Below are 21,269 nucleotides of genomic sequence, written 5' to 3' on the forward strand. Positions count from 1 at the left end.
CAGGCACAAGTAGCTGGGAATGTCTGAGGACAATTGTCTTTACTTCATCAAGAAGACAGCAATGGATTAGTTTAAGATGATTAAAGAATTCAATACAGTAGATACAGAGAACCTATTCCTTCTGAAACAAAAACAAAAATACCTGGAAAAATTCAGCAGGTCTAACAGCATCTGCGGAGAGGAATACAGTTAACGTTTCGAGTCCGTATGACTCATGACTCGAACACTAACTGTAATCTCAAGGCCCAGCATATCCCCCACACTACCATTACCATCAAGCCAGGGGATCAACCCTGGTTCAATGAAGAGTGCAGGAGGGCATGCCAGGAGCAGCACTAGGCATACCTAAAAATGAGGTGTCAACCTGATGAAACTATAAAACAGGACTTCTTGCGTGCCAAACAGCAAAAGCAGCAAGCAATAGAAAAAGCTAAGCGATCCCACAACCAACGGATCAGATCTAAGCTCTGCAGTCCTGCCACATCCAGTCATGAATGGTGGTGGACAATTAAACAACTTACTGAAGGAGGTGGCTCCACAAATATCCCCATCTTCAATGGAGCCTAGTACAGCAGTGCAAAAGATAAGGCTGAAGCATTCACAACAATCTTGAGGCAGAAGTGCCGAGTGGATGATTCATCTCAGCTTCTTCCGGAGGTCCCCAGCAACACAGATATCAGTCTTCAGCCAATTCAATTCACTCCACGTGATATCAAGAGACGGCTGAAGGCACTGGATACTGCAAAGGCTATGGACCCTGACAACATTCCGGCAATAGTACTGAAGACTTGTGCTCCAGAACTTGCCGCAGCCATGCACCTAGCCAAGCTGTTCTAGTGCAGCTACAACACTGGCATCTACCTGGCTATGTGGAAAATTGCCCAGGTATGTCCTGTATACAAAAAGCATGAAAAATCCAACCCAGCCAATTACCGCCCCATCAGCCTACTTTCCATCATCAGTAAAGTAATGGAAGGGGTCATCAACAGTGCTATCAAGCAGCACTTGCTTAGCAATAACCAGCTCACTGATGCCCTGTTTGGGTTCTGCCAGGGCCACTCAGCTCCTGACCTAGTTACAGCCTTGGTTCAAACATGGACAAAAGAGCTGAACTCCCAAGGTGAGGTGAGAATGACTGCCCTTGCCATCAAGGCAGCATTTGACCGACTGTGGCATCAAGGAGCCCGACCAAAACTGGAGTCAATGGGAATCAGGGGGAAAACTCCCCGCTGGTTGGAGTCATACCTAGCACAAAGGAAGATGGTTGTGGTTGTTGGAGGTCAGTCATCTCAGCTCCAGGGCAGGAGTTCATCAGGGTAGTGTCCTAGGCCCAACCATCTTCAGCTGCTTCATCAATGAACTTCCTTCTATCATAAGGTCAGAAGTGGGGATGTTCGCTGAAGATTGCACAATGTTCAGCACAATTCGTGACTCCTCAGATACTGAAGTGGTCCATGTCCAAATGCAGCAAGACCTAGACGATATCCAGGCTTGAGTTGACAAGTGGCAAGTAACATTCGTGCCACCCAAGTGTCAGGCAATGACCATCTCCAGCAAGAGAGCATCCAACCATCACCCCTTGATGTTCAATGACATTACCATCACTGAATCCCCCACTATCAACATCCTGGGGGTTACCATTGAACTGGACTAGTCATATAAATACAGTGGCTACAAGAGCAGGTCAAAGGCTAGGAACCGTGTGACAAGTAACTCGCCTCCTGACTCCCCAAAGCCTGTCCACCATCTACAAGGCACAAGTCAGGAGTGTGATGGAATATTCTCCACTTACCTGGATGAGTGCAGCTCCAGCAATGCTGAAGAAGCTTGGACACCGTCCAGGACAAAGCAGTTTGCTTGATTGGCACCACATCAACAAACATTCACTCCCTCCACCACCGACACACAGTAGCAGCAGAGTGTACCATCTACAAGATGCACTGCATGAATTCACCAAGGATCCTTAGACAGCATCTTCCAAACCCACGACCACTACAATCTAGAAGGACAGGGGCAGCAGATAGATGGGAACACAACTACCCCTGGAAGTTCCCCTCCAAGTCACTCACCACCCTGACTTAGAAATATATCGCCGTTCCTTCACTGTCACTGGGTCAAAATCCTGGAACTCCCTACCTAACAGCGCTGTGAGTGTACCTACACCACATGGACTGCAGTGGTTCAAGAAGGCAGCTCACCACCATCTTCTGAAGGGCAACTAGGGATGGGCAATAAATGCTGGCCCAGCCAGAGAAGCCCACATCCTGTGAATGATTAAAAAAAACTAAACTTACAGTTCCAAGTTGCCTGTGCTGTATAGTGATTCGTCAGTGCTGTTACATGATCAGTACATTTGCATTCTCTTAAAGGGACAGGGTACTTCACTTTACCACATCCCTCCCCCTTCATTTAAAAGTATTGCTTACAGCTTAAAACACATTAACTATTTACACATTAACTATTTACAGGACAAGTCTCTCAGGAGGCCTTCTTTGAGGGGTTGAGCTTCATAGCCCAACAACCTCGGCTGGTGTTTCCGAGACCTCCTTTTCAAGGGCAGTTGCCCACTATGTCCCTCAGTGGGTGACTTCACTATCTTCCAGGTGCAGTCATGTTCACTCCTGCTGCCCCTCCTCTCAAAGCTGAAATAGTTAAAGGGCAACAAGCACAAAGCAATACAGCGATGAGCTACATGATGTGTGAGGAGAAAGAGGAAAAGGGAAAAAAAAATTGTTTTTCTTTCTGAGGACTGTCAATAATTTCTCTTTTTCTTCCTGCGTGTCCTTTTCTTGGTAGCACTGACTGATCTATCTGTCTTCTCTTTAATTTCGCTGTTGGCTGGATTAGACTCAGGCATGGGCTGAACGTGAGTGAGTAGTTGGGTTTTCCAACAGCTCTTCTGAGAATTCAGGGCCTTCTAGCTTTAAAACTTCAGGGCTTTTACGCAGCTGCTGCTTCAGCTCTTCCAATTCTTTCCTATTCTCATTAACAGTTTCCTGGAGAGTCGCATATCGTTGCCCCTTCTCAGGCAATTCGTTCCTTAACTCAGCCAGAGACAAGGTTAACTTGTCCATTTCTTCTTCATATCTTTTTGTGGCACAAATTGGGACCTGATTGAATTTTGTCACGCATGAAAGTACTTTAATAGGTTTCCATTTCCTTTTGAAGGATGCTGAATTCAGCTTGAACCCTGTCCTGGTGTAACACTTCCACAGGCTTCTCCTGTTAGGTCTTTGCGGACTCATTTTTTCTGGCAGCAACACTTCTGGTTCGAATTGGGAGCTTAGCACACCCTCAAGATTTATCTCTCCCAGCCAGTTCCTTCCGAGGAGACTCAGTCCCCTGCCTGACATTACAAATAGGGGTAATTTTGCAGACTGTTCCTCATACTGCACCTTGACTTGACATACCCCTTTCACATTTATTTCTTCGCTCGTGTATGTCCTCAGCTTTGTGTCCGAAACTTCTAACTTCAAAGGATGGGTTCCTTTACTCACATATCTAAATATATGCTCTCCAATGACGGACATCGGCACTCCCGTATCAATTTCCATCTTGATGAGTTGTCCGTTAGCTGTAATGACTACTTAGAATGGCTCGGTTCTACCCACTTTGAGGTTATATAACGAATGGATGTCTGATTCTATTTCTTCTGGCTCTTCCATGAGGCATATTTCACGATTTTTCCTTCTGCCTTTATAGTGTTCTTTTAGCCTTTCTCTGCAGTGCCGCCTTATGTGGCCATAGCGATGGCAGAAAAAAGCACTCGACTTGTTTGAATTGTCATTTGCTCACTGGAGGCCTGGATGTATTCCTCTCATTCATTTTGTGGGTTTTTAACTGCAGTACCGTTGTGTTTCAATGGACTGGAGCTAGAGAGTATTTCCTGCCTTTCCGTGAAGTACAAAGTTTTTGCGCCTTTTGTTGCCGGATTGTCCTGCTCGACCAGATGGATAGCGCCATTTTGTGTATCCCTTCTAACTTTAGAATTTCTAATGGCACTCTCCATTGCGGTAGCTAATTCTAATACCTTATTGAAGTCTAGACTAGGTTCAGCTAGCAAACGCCTTTGGATAGTATCATCTCCAGCCCAGCATATCAGCCGGTCTCTCAACATATCACTAATGGATGTTCCGAATTTGCAATGCTCAGTTAATACCTTTAAAACGGCCACATAGTCAGTTATTGTCTCTTCCGGAAGCCTGTTCCTTGAATTGAACTTGAAGCGCTGCAGAGTAACTGAGGTCTTTGGTCTCAGGTGACTCTGTAAAATTTTTATTAGCTCCTCAAAAGTCTTCGAGTTTGGGGCACTAGGTGATGTAAGGCTGCAGATCAGCCCATATATTTTGCTTCCGCATAAGGACAAAAGAATTGCCCTCTTCTTTTCCTCCCGCACAATGTCATTATCGGTAAAAAAGAACGCTAGGCAGTCGACATACTGAGAGCAGTCATCTGCAATGGGGTCAAATGGATCGACATGCCCGAACTACGGCATCATGAACAACTGCAAGGGGACTGCACTTCCAATAGGCTTTCCAGGTAATGACGGATTTCGGCGTTTGGCTTACCGTGGGGTCACCCTCTCTCTGGGGTCTCATAATTTTCTGCACATAGCGATTTTTCATGTATTTACCCTTTTAAATACATTGCCACTTTAAGAGCAGTCACCGCTTTTTTAAACTCTGTTTCTGCAGCTATCGGCTTTTCTATGTTGGGTTTTGCGCTCTTTGAGTTTTGGCGGGGTCCGCACAATTGCGATTCTACAGGGTTTTAAAATTAATTTTAAACTGCAGCACTGTTTTCTGCTCCGATTGCCAGCTGTCATGTATTTTACAAGTTAAGGACAGATGCTCTTTCCAATGCTTTGCTCACCCGTCTTGAAATTTATTTTCTTTTGTTCTTTATCCTTGTCACCACTTTTATGTCTTGGGTAAATGAGTTCATTGGCCAACTGAACTCTAACTGCACGCCTTCCTATGTTCTCATCAATTGCTGCTTGCAATTAATACCAGGGAGAGGCTGATGTAAGAATAAACAGTGATGGTTTATTGAGACATAGGGCAGAGCACCAGATCATACGTACGCGCTCACTCAGAAACCTCCAGAACTAGACTTATAGTTCCCAGTTGCCCACGCTTTACAGTGATTCATCATTGCTGCCACATGATCAGCGCACTTGCATTCTCTTAAAGGGACAGGGTACCTCACTTTACCACCCTTTCTATACAGTGAAGAAAAGAAGCCCAGGATTTATTTGATCTGCAGAATGATCCTGGAGTAATAGATAACTTTGGAAGAGGAGACCGCAGCCCAATTGTGCTTCATGTGGTCCAGTTAAATATGGTAGAGGGCTAAACAAGCTGACCATCAGTACAATACTTGAGGTAGCAGCGTTGATGGCAACAACCATGATGGAAGACAATAAACATTTTACAGGGAGGAAATCAACAGTTGCAGACTGTCATGGCTGTTCCTAATTGATGTGCGAACAAAGCTTTCAGTGTGTGAATCCCACAACTTCAGCACTGGGATCAAAACATCTATCTTGTGTTCTGCTTCTAAAAATCCTATACATGTTCAATTTTTAAAAAACGATACAGACAAAAATAGCACAATACATACACAAAAATCCTTGGCACGGGCAGATATAAAAACAGTGACCTGCGTTTGTCTTCAGTACCTTCTTTGGGGGCTATATAAAAGCTGAAGTATAGACATGCAAATACTGCTTTATATGGTTTCTGTACTAGAGGGAGACATAAACAATTTTGATGTAATCAGAATTTGAAAGGAACACGCTGCATGTTTTTCTCTGGAAAGATGATTGGGGTTGGATTAAAATTTCCCAAATACTTAAAAAGTGTCTTTTGATGCGTCATTGAATGGGATGATTGTTTACTATAAATCCTGAAAGTTGCTGGTCCAGCTGAGTTTCACCACAGTTGCACAGCTTCACTGCACAGTGTCTCCTGATACTTGTATCTACGGGAACTCTGATTCTAAAATAGGTGCAGTGGCATTGCCAGTTCTGATCAATGGAGGGGCATTATCAGTTCTGGAGAAGTTACACCTATGCACAAGATGGAACTCCTGCCAGGGCGAAAGGTATCGTCTTTTGTCAGTCCACCTGCATTCGCTGGGAGCCTGGCCATCTCACTCCAACCTCCGATCATGGTGAAATCTCATGCCCGTCAGCCAATTATTGACAGGCAATGGGGGTGCTGACCACTCAACTCCCACAGGCTGGCCTTGAGGTGTAGGCCGCATCGTCACAAAAAGTGCTGACGACATGCTTATAGGTTCATCAGCACCCCGAGCTCTGATTTAAATGGAGGCTTGCAAGAATCCAGCAGCCCATGACCACCCCTCCCCTAACACCCAGCAGCCCACAACCACCCCTCCTCCAACACCCAGCAGCCCACAACCACCCCTCCCCAATACCCAGCAGCCCACAACCACCCCTCCTCCAACACCCAGCAGCCCACAACCACCCCTCCTCCAACACCCAGCAGCCCACAACCACCCCTCCCCAACACCCAGCAGCCCACGACCACCCCTTCTCCAACACCCAGCAGCCCACAACCACCCCTCCCCAATACCCAGCAGCCCACGACCACCCCTTCTCCAACACCCAGCAGCCCACGACCACCCCTCCCCAATATCCAGCAGCCCACGACCACCCATTCTCCAACACCCAGCAGCCTACGGCCACCCCTTCTCCAACACCCAGCAGCCCACGAGCACCCCTCCCCAATACCCAGCAGCCCACGAGCACCCCTCCCCATTACCCAGCAGCCCACGGCCACCCCTTCTCCAACACCCAGCAGCCCACGGCCACCCCTTCTCCAACACCCAGCAGCCCACGACCATCCCTCACCCCCAACATCCAGCAGCCCATGACCACCCCCCACCCCCAACATCCAGCAGCCCATGACCACCCCCCACCCCCAACACCCAGCAGCCCATGACCACCCCGGACCCCCAACACCCAGCAGCCCATGACCACACCCCACCCCCAATAGCCAGCAGCCCACGACCACCCACAACCCCCAACACCCAGTAGCCCGTGACCACCCCCCACCCCCAACACCCAGCAGCCCATGACCACCCCTTCCCCAATACCCAGCAGCTCGTGACAACACATCCCCAACACCCAGCAGCCTGTGACAACACACCCCCAACACCCAGCAGCCTGTGACAACACACCCCCAACACCCAGCAGCCTGTGACAACACACCCCCAACACCCAGCAACCTGTGACAACACACCCCCAACACCCAGCAGCCTGTGACAACACACCCCCAACACCCAGCAGCTCACGACCACCCCACCCTAACACCCAGCAGCCCGTGACCACCCCTCCCCAACACCCAGCAGCCCATGACCACCCCACCCTCAACACCCAGCAGCCCACGACCACCCCTCCCCCAACACCCAGCAGCCCACGACCACCCCTCCCCCAACACCCAGCAGCCCACGACCACCCCTCCCCCAACACCCAGCAGCCCATGACCACCCCTCCCCAACACCCAGCAGCCCATGACCACCCCTCCACAACACCCAGCAGCCCACGACCACCCCTCCCCCAACACCCAGCAGCCCACGACCACCCCACCCTAACACCCAGCAGCCCATGATCACCCCACCCTCAACACCCAGCAGCCCACGACCACCCCTCCCCCAACACCCAGCAGCCCGTGACCACCCCTCCCCAACACCCAGCAGCCCACGACCACCCCTCCCCCAACACCCAGCAGCCCACGACCACCCCTCCCCCAACACCCAGCAGCCCGTGACCACCCCTCCCCAACACCCAGCAGCCCACGACCACCCCTCCCCCAACATCCAGCAGCCCACGACCACCCCTCCCCCAACACCCAGCAGCCCGTGACCACCCCTCCCCAACACCCAGCAGCCCACGACCACCCCTCCCCCAACATCCAGCAGCCCACGACCACCCCACCCCCAACACCCAGCAGCCCACGACCACCCCTCCCCCAACACCCAGCAGCCCGTGACCACCCCTCCCCAACACCCAGCAGCCCGTGACCACCCCTCCCCAACACCCAGCAGCCCATGACCACCCCTCCCCCAACACCCAGCAGCCCGTGACCACCCCTCCCCAACACCCAGCAGCCCACGACCACCCCTCCCCAACACCCAGCAGCCCATGACAACACACAGTTCATGGCCACAATCCCCCCTCCATAAAACCCAGCAGCCCGTGACCACAACACCTCCTCAACACCCAGCAGCCCATGACCACAAGACCCCTCCCCCCAGCACCCAGCAGCCTGTGACCAACTCCCCAAGAACCAGCGGCCAGGGGGTGGTGTTCATGTGTCCCCCAATCTGTAAACATCTGCATGAGATTCAGCCGATTCTGTGGGCTACTTTCTGGAGGGTTGAGTGGGCCTGATCGTTCTGTTTTCTTTCACACATCAATCACAGGAACAGCGAATTGCTGTCTCTGAGAGGCAGTTGTTCATCGCAGAGGGAACCTAATTGGTAAACTCCTTCACTGCCAGCTGTGGTGAAGGCAGACTGCTGATATTGCTGCCTCATGGCCTGGGATGGCCTTGGTGGCACAGGTGCAGAAGCCTCACTATTATCGCAGCAATGGCACCACTGGCAGTGGCGTCACATCATTCCCCCACACCCACCACCAGCACAGATACTTTCACCTCAGCGGGTATGTGCCTATGAGTAGATTCGGGGTCACAACCTGGTACAAGAACCACATCGGCACCTGACCAGCTGTCTGAGGCTTTGGCACCTGAGGCCACTCACAGTTCAGAGGTGTGGAGGCCAGGCCCATGCTGAGCCCCAGGCCAAGGACGTGCCTCTAGAGTTGTCTGTGAGGTGGCAGATGCTGGAAGTCCAGCGTGAGGTGCTGCAATCTTCCTCTCATCTGCACGCAATGGTGATTGTCCTGGAGAACCACATCCAGCAGACCAGTCAGTGACTGTCAGAGATGAGTGCAGACCTGCATGCCATCGCTTTGTCCATGAGCTCAAGGAGGCAGTGACAAGGTGAGAGGGGTACAAGGAGCATGGAGTCTCTACAAAAACCTTGTCCTTCTCATGACAGCAGGGAGTCAAAGGTGTGTTTTACAATGGAGGAGGAGTGGCAGCCTTCTGCATTTGGGTGCTCCTCTCAGGGTTCTCCAAGTTTGGTCAGAGGCTCCTCAGCCCCCACTGCCTGTGGCACCAATGCTGTGATAATAGTGAGGCTTCTGCACCTGTGCAGAGGCCTGCTCGGCCTCAGGCAGCCAGAGGATGGCCACCAAAGCCATCCCAGGCCATGATGCAGCAAGATCAGCAGTCTGCCTTCACCACAGCTGGCAGTGAAGGAGTTTACCAATTAGGAGCACACATGAAAGAATTAAGGAGGCACATTCAATGCACTTGGCCTCATGGGTGATTAGATGGTTAATGATTCACAGTTTGTGTGTTCTGAGCAATGCAATAAATGCCTGATTTAATTTATGAAAGTTTCCATTCAGTGTTGGTTGCCCTCCGGCACTGCAAAGGTGGAATGTGTTGACCCAAAACAGCTTGGTGGTGACCATGGCATGTGTGCTCATCATTTGTGCATTGCAGAGGCAACAGTTGTGAGGATGAGAGGCTCTCAGCTTATAGTAGAGGTAAGTAGCTTTTATGTGCTTGGAAGGTGAATCTTTATTTAGGTGAATAACTGAAGTAATGAGGGTCAGAAGAAACAAGAGAGTGTATAAAAGTCACACTGGCAGCTAGATTTTGGTGTCCTTCAAGCAGCTCTGCATGAGTGTCAGAATGCTGTAGCTGCTTTTCAGCCCCCTCATCTTCCTCCTTGTCTGAGGATACCTCACACTCCACTATATCTTCAGCAGCCAGCGTTCTACCTTCTGAAGCACCAAGTTGTATTTGGCATAGCAACCCACCCACTATCCAGGAAACTGGGACATATTGAAAAGCACCACCCGTGCAGTCCAAGTGCTTGCATCTCATTTTGAGGTGCCCACGGTCTGCCTGATGGTCATAGCATGGCTCATATTATAGCGTTCCTCTGTCTGCCTTAGTTCTTGGACTCCGCACTGGTGTCAGCAGCCATCTCTTCAATGGGTATCCCTTGTCAGCAAGTATCCATCTGTGCAGGTGGGCCGGGGAGAGGCGGGGCAGGTTTATGACCGCATGAAAAACTGTGGCACTTTGGAATGCCGGAAAATGTACACACTGTGGCTGCTTCGAGAATAACAAGCACACACCTACAGGATCTGCTGGTAACGGTTACAGACAGGTTGGACTTTGAGGGAATGAAATACCTTCTGATTTAAATGGAGGCCTGCAAGAAGCCAGCAGCCTGTGACCACCCCTCCCCCAACACCCAGCTGGACACTGGCTAGCCTGTGGTAGTCTTAATGGCCACATGCTTGCTGTCTATAAGGCCTTGCACCTGGGGGAATATAGCCATGGTCCTGAAGCCGCTGGGTCTCTCGGCTCTGCTGTCTATATCAGTTCTGAACTTGATGTATTGGTTGGGCCTCTTGAAGGGGGCATCTTTCACTACCTTGATACAGTGATGTGAGGCTGATTGTGAGATGCTGCATATGTCTCCTGTGGACCACCAAGTGCCTGTACAATAAAGTTCAGAACCACTTACGGCAAGCATTATAGACTGGCATACCCTGCACCAATAAAATATAAAGTGAAGCATACTCAGGTCATGGCAACAAAATCAAAATTTATCTCATTTTGACAACTCCAAACTGTTTACATAAACTTCTCTGGTCTTCATTCCCAGACCAGTATCGAAAAAGTAAATAAAAACGAACAAAAAATCACCCGTGACCTGTCCCTCTTGTGCTCATGGTGCCTTTAACTTTCACTTGTGAGTGCTACATCTAGGTGCTCCTGCCTCACTGGCAGGAGAATTGGGGACAGCCTGCTGACTCTGCTGTCTTGTTAACCTCAATGACCTTGGCGGCTGTCCTCTGGCCAGTGGTGCCTGTGCTGGCCCCGCCTGGGAGGGAGTGGCCAGTGCCAAAGCTGGCATCTCCCCAATCATGATCAGATGCCATGGTCACTGGCAGAGGGGCTGAGGAGCTGCCACCATCATCCAGAGCACCTTGAGAAGAGCCCACAGAGATGACAAGCAGGTCATGCGCCAACATGAGGTCGCTCTGGGCTTCCCTGCTCACCATTGATGGACGGGCACCTAGCTGAGATACTGGGTGCCTCATCCATCTCCCACACTGGCACTGACCACCTGAGGTCATTGCCAGTGTAAGGGCTTGCAGGTCTGAGCTCAACCCCAGGAACCCCCGATTCTATTCCTGGAGCTGCTTCACCTCGAGAGTTGCCACTTTCTCAATGGAGGAGGCAGTGCGCTCAGCCAAAAGGCTCAACGCAGTGCTGATGCTCCGCATGGACTCCTCCATAATAGAGACGATGGCACGCATACCCTCATAGATCGCCGCCAGATCCTCCCACACATCTCGCTGGACATCCAGCATCTGCCACCTAATGGATGGTTCCAGAGGCTCATCATCTGCCTTCGACTCAGCATCGTCCTGGTCCCCAGGAGTCCTCCGACTACCGGCGCCCTGGGCACTCTCTGCCTCCGCCTTCACTTCCAGTGACTGTGAAGTGCCCTCACCAATGTGCACCAAGATACTAGCCGCCGATCTAATGCCCACCGAGGTGCTGGTATCTGTGCTGGTGCCTGCTTCAGAGAACAATATGACGCAGGTACAACAGAAGCTCGGTGGTCCTCTGGTGTCAGGGGTGGCCTTTCGGAGTCCAGAGAGCGAACGCTTGCTGACAAACCTAAGAGGGAGAACAAGGTCATGTCATTAGTTAGAGTCATCACATTGTCACTATGTATGCCAGGCACCCTGGTGAGACCATGGAGATCTGCATCACGGTGCCATCATCTTTCGATGATCAATGAGGACTCCAAGTGCGAGACTCACATCAATGAAGAGACTACAATAGAATGGTTGCACAAGCCGAAAGTCTCACCTCTGTGCACTGCACTCTTACTTTCCTCTCCACACATGGTTGCGCGGGAAGCTCTCGAGCTCCAGGGTGTCTTGCTCCAACCAGCTGAGCAGCAGGAGGTTGGGCCACCCTCTGCCTGCACATGCCTCTTTGCCTGGTTATGGCTTGTCTTCTCCTGAAAGGACAGAAGAGCATGGATAAGTCCATTCTCTACCTGCAGCGCCATTGGAGCCTGCCCAATCCCATCTGAGGAACACCTTGCAGGGCACATCCAAGTCGTGGCCCTCAGGCCACAAGGTACTCAGTCCAGGGCTCACCCCCTTGGCTAGCTCCAGCGTGATTGACATTTGGCACTCAGACTCTAGCACCCCTGAGGTCCATGGGGGGACGGCCAGACCTTAACACCTCTGCACACTGACCCATGTCAACATGGTACTCATCTTTCCTGAGTGCAGCAGGTCACTGAAGTGCTTCCGACACTGCACCCATATGCGCGCACCACATCATGGCTGCTCATCATTGCTGCCACCTTCCCCCATGCCGTCTTGGTGAGGTGTGGTGGCCTCCTCCTCCCATCTCTGGGGACAAGGGCATCCCTCCTGGCATCCACCTCCTCCAGGAGGACGGCGCGGCACTCATTGGAAAAGCGGGGGAGCAGAGTGCCCACCTGACCTGCCCTCCCGCCTGCTGTGTCCAGCTGCACTCAACTCCATTGGGAACTCTGAACACACATCCTTCTATGACAGCCTTCCAGATGTTGCCTGGGCCGCTTTTAAACCGGCCACAGGATTGCCATTGGATCCGGCAGCTGACAGGCCCCCGCCCACCCCCTTACCCCTTCCCAGCCAGTGCGGAGACGCGTTTCACACTGGCGGGTCTTAATTGGCGCACCAGCGTGAAATCACAGTCAGGCCAATCACGGGCAGCTGCTCCCGGGCCCACCTGCCCGATGACCTCAAAATCCTGGCCATGATCTCCTTATTGGTGGCTTATTCCATTATTAATGAAAAGAGTACAGTATTTATGACTGTTGCATTAAGTAGTGATAATTGGGAGGATAGTAAGGCTGCAGACAGGTAGGTATAAGTGCTGTAATTCAAACACTCAATGCTGTTTATGTTATATACAACATCAGAACAGCCTCGACTGAATTACATCCTTAAGCACGATGTTCTTTGCAAAATTATGTTCTGGTTTCTCTTTGCATTTTACAGTGGGCAGGCATGATATAAGGGTCTGACGTAAGTAAAAAGGAGATGATGCTGAAAGCTTATCAAAAACTAGAATGTATTCAGCATCACATAGCCAGTGTGATAGTATTACAGCTTTATTTCAGCTCTGTACAGTGCATTCAACACCATAGTATTATTTATTTATTCCACATGAGATAATTAAACAGCATAAATCAGGGGTGTAAAGCTGAATAACTCAAAGGGCTCGACTGGGTAGGTGCTCGCATGCAAACCTTGTCCTACTCAACTTTGCATTGCTCATCTCAAACAGTTCTGTAGCAAAGGATATTGTTGTGCTTTCTTTTGCTTTTCCTTCATTTTCTGAAGGCAGTCACAGTTGTTAGGTGTCCTCTGGGACATTGTCTGGGGTCTTGTCAAAATTGTTCATTCTTCAAGTCGAGTCCAGACAATGGTCGTAACAAGATATATTACCCAAGAGAAGCATGCCAAACTTGAACCCGTCCTCAACTGACCTACATGCATCTTCCAACAGGAGAGCACTAAATAGCAATCATGAGTAGAGGAATCTGGCAAATTTAACAGTGTAAATAAACACAGTCAGGAATTTGACTTGAATGCGTTAACCTTTACACAGCGAAAGTGAAACCCCCTGGGTAACTGTTACACTCCAGGAAAAATGATTGCTGTAGGCTAGCCTACCAGTTTGTGAAATGTAGTTTGTATTAGTTGATGGAAGCAAGTACTTACAGTTGTGTTCAGTGATAATCCAGCTCTGTGAGTGAAACCAGTGCTTCTGTGAGACTTATTTGCTATTGCAGGCAAAAATTCATCTCCCTGTGTATCAATCACAATTTTTAAAAAATTTCAATTTGATATTTAAGGGATCTATTTCTCAGTGAAAGATTCAACAGTGCTGCCGACTAGGATTGCATATGCAACAATAGGAGGTGCAACTTCACTGATGACCCATAATTTATAAAGTCCAGATATGGAAGTGTATAGGTTACAATATCTGACTAGCAAACTCCATTATTGCTGGAAAAAGCAGGTATTTTTGTTTCATCCTGCACTCATGAATACAATTCACAAGAAAATGCCAATGTCAGGGGAAACAAGCAATTTATTCTGTATAAGAAGAGAGTGCTGATTGGTTGGCAAGTGGCCTCTGATTGGTAGAGGTATTGTCATGGAGAATGGACCAGTTGATGGTAACTAACAGTTAACTGCCAACCATTGTTTGAAAATTAAACCAGGCAGCTTGACTCTAATTCGTCAAGACATTGCCCTGGGGAATGAACCAGCAAATGGCTGTCACTTATTTTGTTTAGTTGAAACACACAGTGTGTGTACGTATTCTTTCTGTCTGCAAAGAACAGGGGCCTGTGTATTAAGATATGTAGCTTCTAGTAGACGCAAATGCGTCGCACTGCGAGCTTGACTGAAACTTAAATTGGCTGTCAGCATAATTCTTAGGACACTGAGGGTTATTTAGCAAATGCTGTCCAATTGCAGAATCACATCTAATATTGGACACTATGTTTCCAGTTTTGCTAGCTCGGGTTGGTTCATAATCATCATGAAGCATGACTCTTTAAATGCCTAGCCTGTCCCCCTGAAAAATGTGGAGGAGTGGGACACGCCTATCTCCACAGTGGAGCTGCCAGAAAATTAGGGTTCAGAAATCCCAGAATCGGGACCTGCCCGTCATTTTTAAAGGGCTCCCGATTCAATGAAAATCCAGGTCAGAATGCATGTCGCTTCATTGCAATAACAGTTGATTTTTAATTACATTTTTTTCAACTCAAACATTTTCCTTGTGCATGGAGTTACTTACATGTAAAGTTCCAGATGGTAGATAGTCCGATTTTGTTATGGAAATTCCCGTTGGTCGGTCTGTGCAATATCCCTAAAGGAAAACATAAATTCTATTGAAATGGAACTGTAGCTGACTATAACATTCTTAATTAATAATTGGAGATTGGTGTTTTAATTATAAACAACTTCTTGCCATTATATTGATGTGTCAGAAGTGCACGTTGCTTCTATCTTAGATACATTGTATTTGAAAGTGTTCAGACTACAATGACACCATTCTGATTTCCTTTTGACAGAAATACAACCCATAGTCTTGAATATTGCTCCTCACAGAATGGTGCTTTTGATGTTTATTGTCATTGTGGTCAGTGCTGAGAGACAGAATCATCATCCATTGCTGAAAACTAATGTCACCATCAAGTACTTTCAAAATCAAGGTCAACTTGATTCAATAAATTGTGATTATATTTTTTTGTTAATGTACGAAATGTGTTATTTCAGACCAGAGAGGAACAGAATGTGAATATTTATGACCAGAGCACACAAGAAATGACTGACTGTAAAGGCTGTCATTATCTAACAATGAGCACTGATTCAAGGGTCATCAAGCACCCTCTTTGTTTTATGTTAAGAAGTTATCATTTTTTTGCAGGGTTATGGATGACGTTTCACCATAGTGTCAGATCATAAATCACAATGTATTGATTGTTAGGTGTGACCTTTCCTACTGCTTTTAGGGGTCAGGTGATTGTACTGACGAATGAGCCCTAAACATGGGTAACTGAAGGGGCGGAGCTTTCTAGTCATGGACTTGGTTCAAGCAAGTAGCTTCGAAAAGAGCTCTGTAATAAAGCTAATAAAAAAAGAAAATGCTGGAAAAACATAGCAGGTCTGACAGCATCTGTGAAGAGAGAGACAGTTAACGTTTTGAGTCCGTATGGCTGAAGAGTCATACGGGCTTGAAAAGTTAACTGTTTCTCTCTCCACAGATGCTGTCAGACCTGCTGAGTTTTTCCAGCACTTTCTATTTTTATTTCAGATTTCCAGCATCTGCAGTATTTTGTTTTTATCTGTAATAAAATTATCTGTTTCAAGTAAGAAACCTGTCCGGTGCATCAAGTTCATTACATTGGCGACGAGGATAAGTAGCTCTGACACTGCACCTCACCTCGTGAATGTGAGTACATCAATTCTTTAGGAAAGAAAGAAAAATATACTCACCAGTCATGCCACTTTTCGGCAGAATCGACACTTATGACTCATCCATGAAAGACTGGAGCCAGTACACAGCGTGCCCAGGTTTTTATTATTTTGTGGCGAATGAAATAACAGCAGAGGAGAAGCAGAAAACAACTCTTTTAAGTGTCTGTGGCAGCAAGACATATAACGTCATCCGCAGTCTGACTGCCCCGAACGAGCTGGTAGACCTCATGAAGACACATTTTCAGCCGAAGCCATCGATAATTATGCAGAAGTTTAAGTGCAACTCCAGAGTAAGGGCCCGGGAGCATCCATCGCAACTTATATAGTGAAATTGAAGCGGTTGACTGAGCACTGTGACTTCAGAGAGACAATCAATGACATGCTGCGGGACCGGTCGTGGCGTGCACGACGACACCATTCAGCACCGTTTACTTGCAGAAGTTAACATTGACTAGAAGCGGACCGTGGAAATAGCGCTAGCAATGGAGAGTGCCGAGAGGGACTTGCAGGCTTTGTGGAGTGTACTACATGGTGCCATTCTTCTGTAGGGATGGGGACCTACTACCGGGCATGGCATGAAAACCAGAGAGACAGTCATGAAGCGGGAGACAGTCTCTGTTGGTCAAAATTGAAAGGGCATAGTGGAAGCATCTGACAAATGATTCAGAAATTAATCTGCTACCAACATGGGGGTAATCATAAACCAGATACCTGCAGATTTAAAGAGGCAGGGTGCCATTACTGTCACAAAAATGGGCACATAATAAAGCAATGCAGGGCGAAATCGAGACAGCCAATCAGACAGCAGACCGAGATGATCGAAGTGCACAATATAACAGAACCAGAAGCTGCAGATACTGATACCTATTCCCTATACAATGTCAAAGCAATAAAAATTGAACGAACAACCATCGCCCTTCAAGTGAATGGGAAGCCTCTAGGCATGGAGGTAGACACGGGAGACTCAACCACATGGGGGAACATATATTTAAATACCTAAATGAAGGTACCCAGCCACTGAATCTGGAACAAACCACGGTTCAGCTGAAGACGTACACTGGAGAAGCAATACAGGTAAAGGGCATCGTCACAGTACGTCTGTCCTATAGGCAACAGACAGCCCAGCTTCCAGCAATCATAGTGACAGGTGAAGGACCTAGTCTTCTGAGCCACAACTGGTTACAAAAAATTAAGCTCAACTGGTCTGAAATATTTCGAGTGAGAACAGGAGGAATTCTTGAGCTGTTAAGGAAATACAGCACTGTATTACATGATGAATTGGGAAAAATAAAAGGCCTGCAAGCAAAAATATATGTAGATTCACAGGCAACACCCCAGTTCTTTAATGCCAGACCTGTGTCCTATGCCCTAAAGGAGAAGATGGATGCAGAATTGTGTTGCTTAGAGAAGCTAGGCATCATCCTGCCAGTCCAATTTTCAGAATGAGCAGCACCCATAGTCCCTGTGATGAAACCAGGTTAAACTATTCACATTTGCAGAGACTACAAATTAACTGTGAACAAGGCTGCTAAATTAGATAAATATCCTATCCTGAGGATGGAAGATTTGTACGCTAAGCTGGCTGGAGGAATTAGCCATGCATACCAACAGATAGAGCTGAAGAGCACGTCCAGACTGTATGTAACCATCAACACGCATTAGGGCCTGTATCAATATACACGCCTACCCTTTGGTGTATCATCTGCATGTGCAATCTTCAAAAGGACCATGGAAAGCCTACTGCAAGGACTTCTGAGTAGTAGTGTACATGGATGATGTCCTGATCACAGGATCAATGGAAGCCAAGTATTTGGCCAACCTAGAAGAGATTTGAAGATGATTTTTGGAAGCTAGTGTATGATTGAAGAAAGAGAAATGCACATTTGAAGCGACAGAAGTCACTTACTTGGGTCACCGACTGGATGTCAAAGGGTTGCATCCAGTAGAGGAGAGAGTAGGACAATCAAAGAGGTGCCCTCTCCTACCAGTATTACTGAACTCAAGTCTTTTTTGGGCATGATAAATTATTATAGTCATTTCTTGCCAAACTTGTCAACAGTGTTAGTCCCTTTACACTTATTATTGAAAAAGAACCATGGTTGGTCATGGAATGCGCAACAAGAAGAAGCCTTCGTAGAAGTCAAGAAACTATTACACTCATCATGATAACTAGTACATTATGACCCATCAAAGAATTAACATTAACCTGTGACACATCTCCTTATGGTGTGGGAGCTGTGTTGTCGCACAGGATGGAAGATGGACCAAAAGGTCATTAGGCTATGTCTCCAGAACCCTCTCTGCAGTCGAGAAGGGTTATTCACAGTTGAAAAGGAAGGTTTATCAGTAATATTCGGAGTGAAGAAATTCCAGCAGTATCTCCATGGACAACATGTCACCATAGTGTCAGATGGGTTTATTTAGTGAGGATAAAGCGATTTCGCCAACAGCCTCAGCAAGAAACCAATGTTGGGCTTTGCTTTTATCAGCATATGAGTATATCTTTATGCGCCATCCTGGCTTGCATGTTGCAAATGCAGATGCACTCAGTCATCTTCTGTTAACGGACAGCATTGTACATGCTCCAGTCCCACAAGAAGTTGTACTTGTGTTGAATTTCTTGGACTCTTTGCCATTCTGTGCAAAGCAAATAAGGAATTGGATCCAATTCTGTCAAAAGTCCAAGGCCAGGCATTTCAAGGATTGGTCGAATTCACCAGTGTCTGAAGAGATAAGACCATTCCATGCCCGTAAAACAGAGTTAAGTTGTCAAGATGGAATCTTGTTGTGGGGATCAAGAGTCGCTGTCCCTTTGCAAGGAGGAGAACCACTCTTGACAGAGCTTCACAGTGCACATTTTGAAGATGAAGATGGTTGCGCAAAGCTATGTCTGCTGGGCAGGCATAGACAATGACATTGAAAGCATGGTCAAGCACTGTGTCCAGTGTCAGCAACAACAGAAGTTGCTCTTTTCAACTCCACTGCATCCGTGGGAGTGGCCTGGTTGACCCTGGGTTAGACTACATATGGACTATGTCGGTCCATTTATAGGTGCCATGTTTTTATTGAGCATCGATGCACATTCTAAGCGGACGATTGTGTATGAAGTTAGATCACCGACATTGTGTACAACTATTGAAAAGCTGTGCCAATGTTTTAGTGCACATGGCCTACCAGAAGTCATCATTTTGGATAATGGTACTACATTCACTCATGCGGAATTTCATAGATTCATGAGTTGAGATGAAATTAAACATATTAAAACAGCACCATATCATCCCTCAGCCAATGGGTTAACTGAAAGAGCAGTGCAAACTTTCAAATCAAGAATGAAGGAGTTATCCGAAGGCACTTTACATATCAACTTTCACGTTTTCTTCTCAATATCGTACGGCTCCTCATACAACTACAGTTTCAACACTGTCTGAATTACTGATGAAACACCAGCTTCGTACAAGGTTAAGTCTGGTGTTTCCAAAGTTAGAGCGGAAGGTAGAGAAGAACCTGAGTAGTCAGAAAGTGAATCGTGATATTCATAGCAAAACTCGAAGATTTACTGTGGGAGGTACAGTTTTTGTTTGGAATTTTGGAAATGGACTTAGTTGGGTCCCTGGTATAATTGTCACTGGAACAGGACCCTTGTCCTCCCAAGAGTGAAAGTGGAAAACTGGATTGCTTGAAAACATGTGGATCATCTAAAGAATAGAGAGACATTCCAACAACCAGTTATTCCACCTGTATTTGATGTCGAACCTTTAACCCTGAGGTGACAGATCGACATAGAACAGATATTTCTGATGTCTCTGTTGAATTAACTAACTCTGAACTGCCACTATCTAAAGATCTCCCTGATGCTGCAGTTCCTGATCATGTCGATCCAGTGGGAGAATCTCAAATGGTAGAGCTACACTGCTCTAACTGAATTGGAAAACCACCTCAGAGACTTAATCTTTAATCACATGTTATATGATACAACATTATATGTTGTGGATTAAAATATTCTTTGTAAATCGGAAATGTAAAAAAAACTAAAGGGGTAAGAAATGTAGAGATTGTAAGTATAACCTTTCCTACTGCCTTTAGAGGTCATGTGATTGTACTGACCAATGAGCTCTAAGCATGGGTAAACTTAGGGGCGGAGCTTTCTAGCCATGGACCTGTTTGAAGCATGTAGCTTCTGAAAGAGCTCTGTAATAAAGTTATCTGTTTCAAGTAAGAAACCTTTCCGGTGCATCAAGTTCATTACAGTTAGGAAATCTATTAGAATGATTTGGAACATTGTCAGGTGAGTAATGGCTTTTTTAAAATTCTAACTTAGAGAATAGACAGTAGCACATGTGGTGCCCACAAGGTTTATGCCTGCTCTTCAATCATAGGCAGGCTGGGCCAATGATGGGGAAGCAGTAACAAATCAGCTGATAGGTGGAATTTTGAAGATTTCCACACATATACATGTCCATACACTTCTGGTCTGGTGATGAATGTTTGTTTCAAGAGATCGCTGCCATTTCAATGTAGCCCGAGAACTGATAGGACTTTCCCAAGGGTGGAGGGAAGTGCAGATCTGTTAAAGCCATGTTGTTGAAGTGGGAGGGGACATTCCAGGCCTCTCACTTCATATTCTAAACTGAGAGGACACTGTGAGCTCCAGTGCATGAGTGCAGATAAAATATGGTACTGTGGTTTGCTTTCAAATCTTTGTCACCCAAAGATCCACAGGGTCCTGGCAGCAGGACAAAGAAGTATTTTCAAAGTTAAACCCCACCCACTTCACCAACCCCCCTCCTCAGATATTCTCTAGCTGTAGCAAGAAGGTTCTGATCTCTATGGCACGACTAGCAGCTGCCTGATCCATTCATGCTAAGGCAATCAGGGGGTAGGTCTGCAAAAGGGGTAACCTTATAACATATAAATAGCCCGGGACAATGAATCCTGGAACACCTGTGAAGTGCCAAGGTGGGGGAGGACAGGTAAATCTGACCCCTTATGTGGCCAGTATGGTTGTGCAACTAAAACTGGCCTGATAAGTATTGTTGAGGGGTACCCAGAACAATGTGTCTGAGTGATCAGTGCTATT

The 21,269-nt window shown here is 47.3% G+C and overlaps 2 protein-coding genes across 3 annotated transcripts in view; one reads left to right on the plus strand and one right to left on the minus strand.

Annotated features, from left to right (window-relative positions):
• Positions 1-21,269, plus strand: part of eps8l2 (EPS8 signaling adaptor L2) — a 598,035-nt gene that overhangs the window by 301,978 nt on the left and 274,788 nt on the right. The window lies entirely within an intron of this gene.
• Positions 1-21,269, minus strand: part of saxo4 (stabilizer of axonemal microtubules 4) — a 169,356-nt gene that overhangs the window by 100,334 nt on the left and 47,753 nt on the right. The window contains exons 7-8 of the mRNA XM_078549101.1: positions 15,009-15,080; positions 13,922-14,008 (exon numbers count right to left, since the gene is read on the minus strand). Coding sequence (XP_078405227.1) covers positions 13,922-14,008; positions 15,009-15,080 — 159 coding nt within the window. The remainder of the gene's footprint in view (positions 1-13,921; positions 14,009-15,008; positions 15,081-21,269) is intronic.

Source organism: Cetorhinus maximus, chromosome 9 (assembly GCF_964194155.1).
Source record: "Cetorhinus maximus chromosome 9, sCetMax3.hap1.1, whole genome shotgun sequence".
In the NCBI taxonomy this organism is placed as follows: domain Eukaryota; kingdom Metazoa; phylum Chordata; class Chondrichthyes; order Lamniformes; family Cetorhinidae; genus Cetorhinus; species Cetorhinus maximus.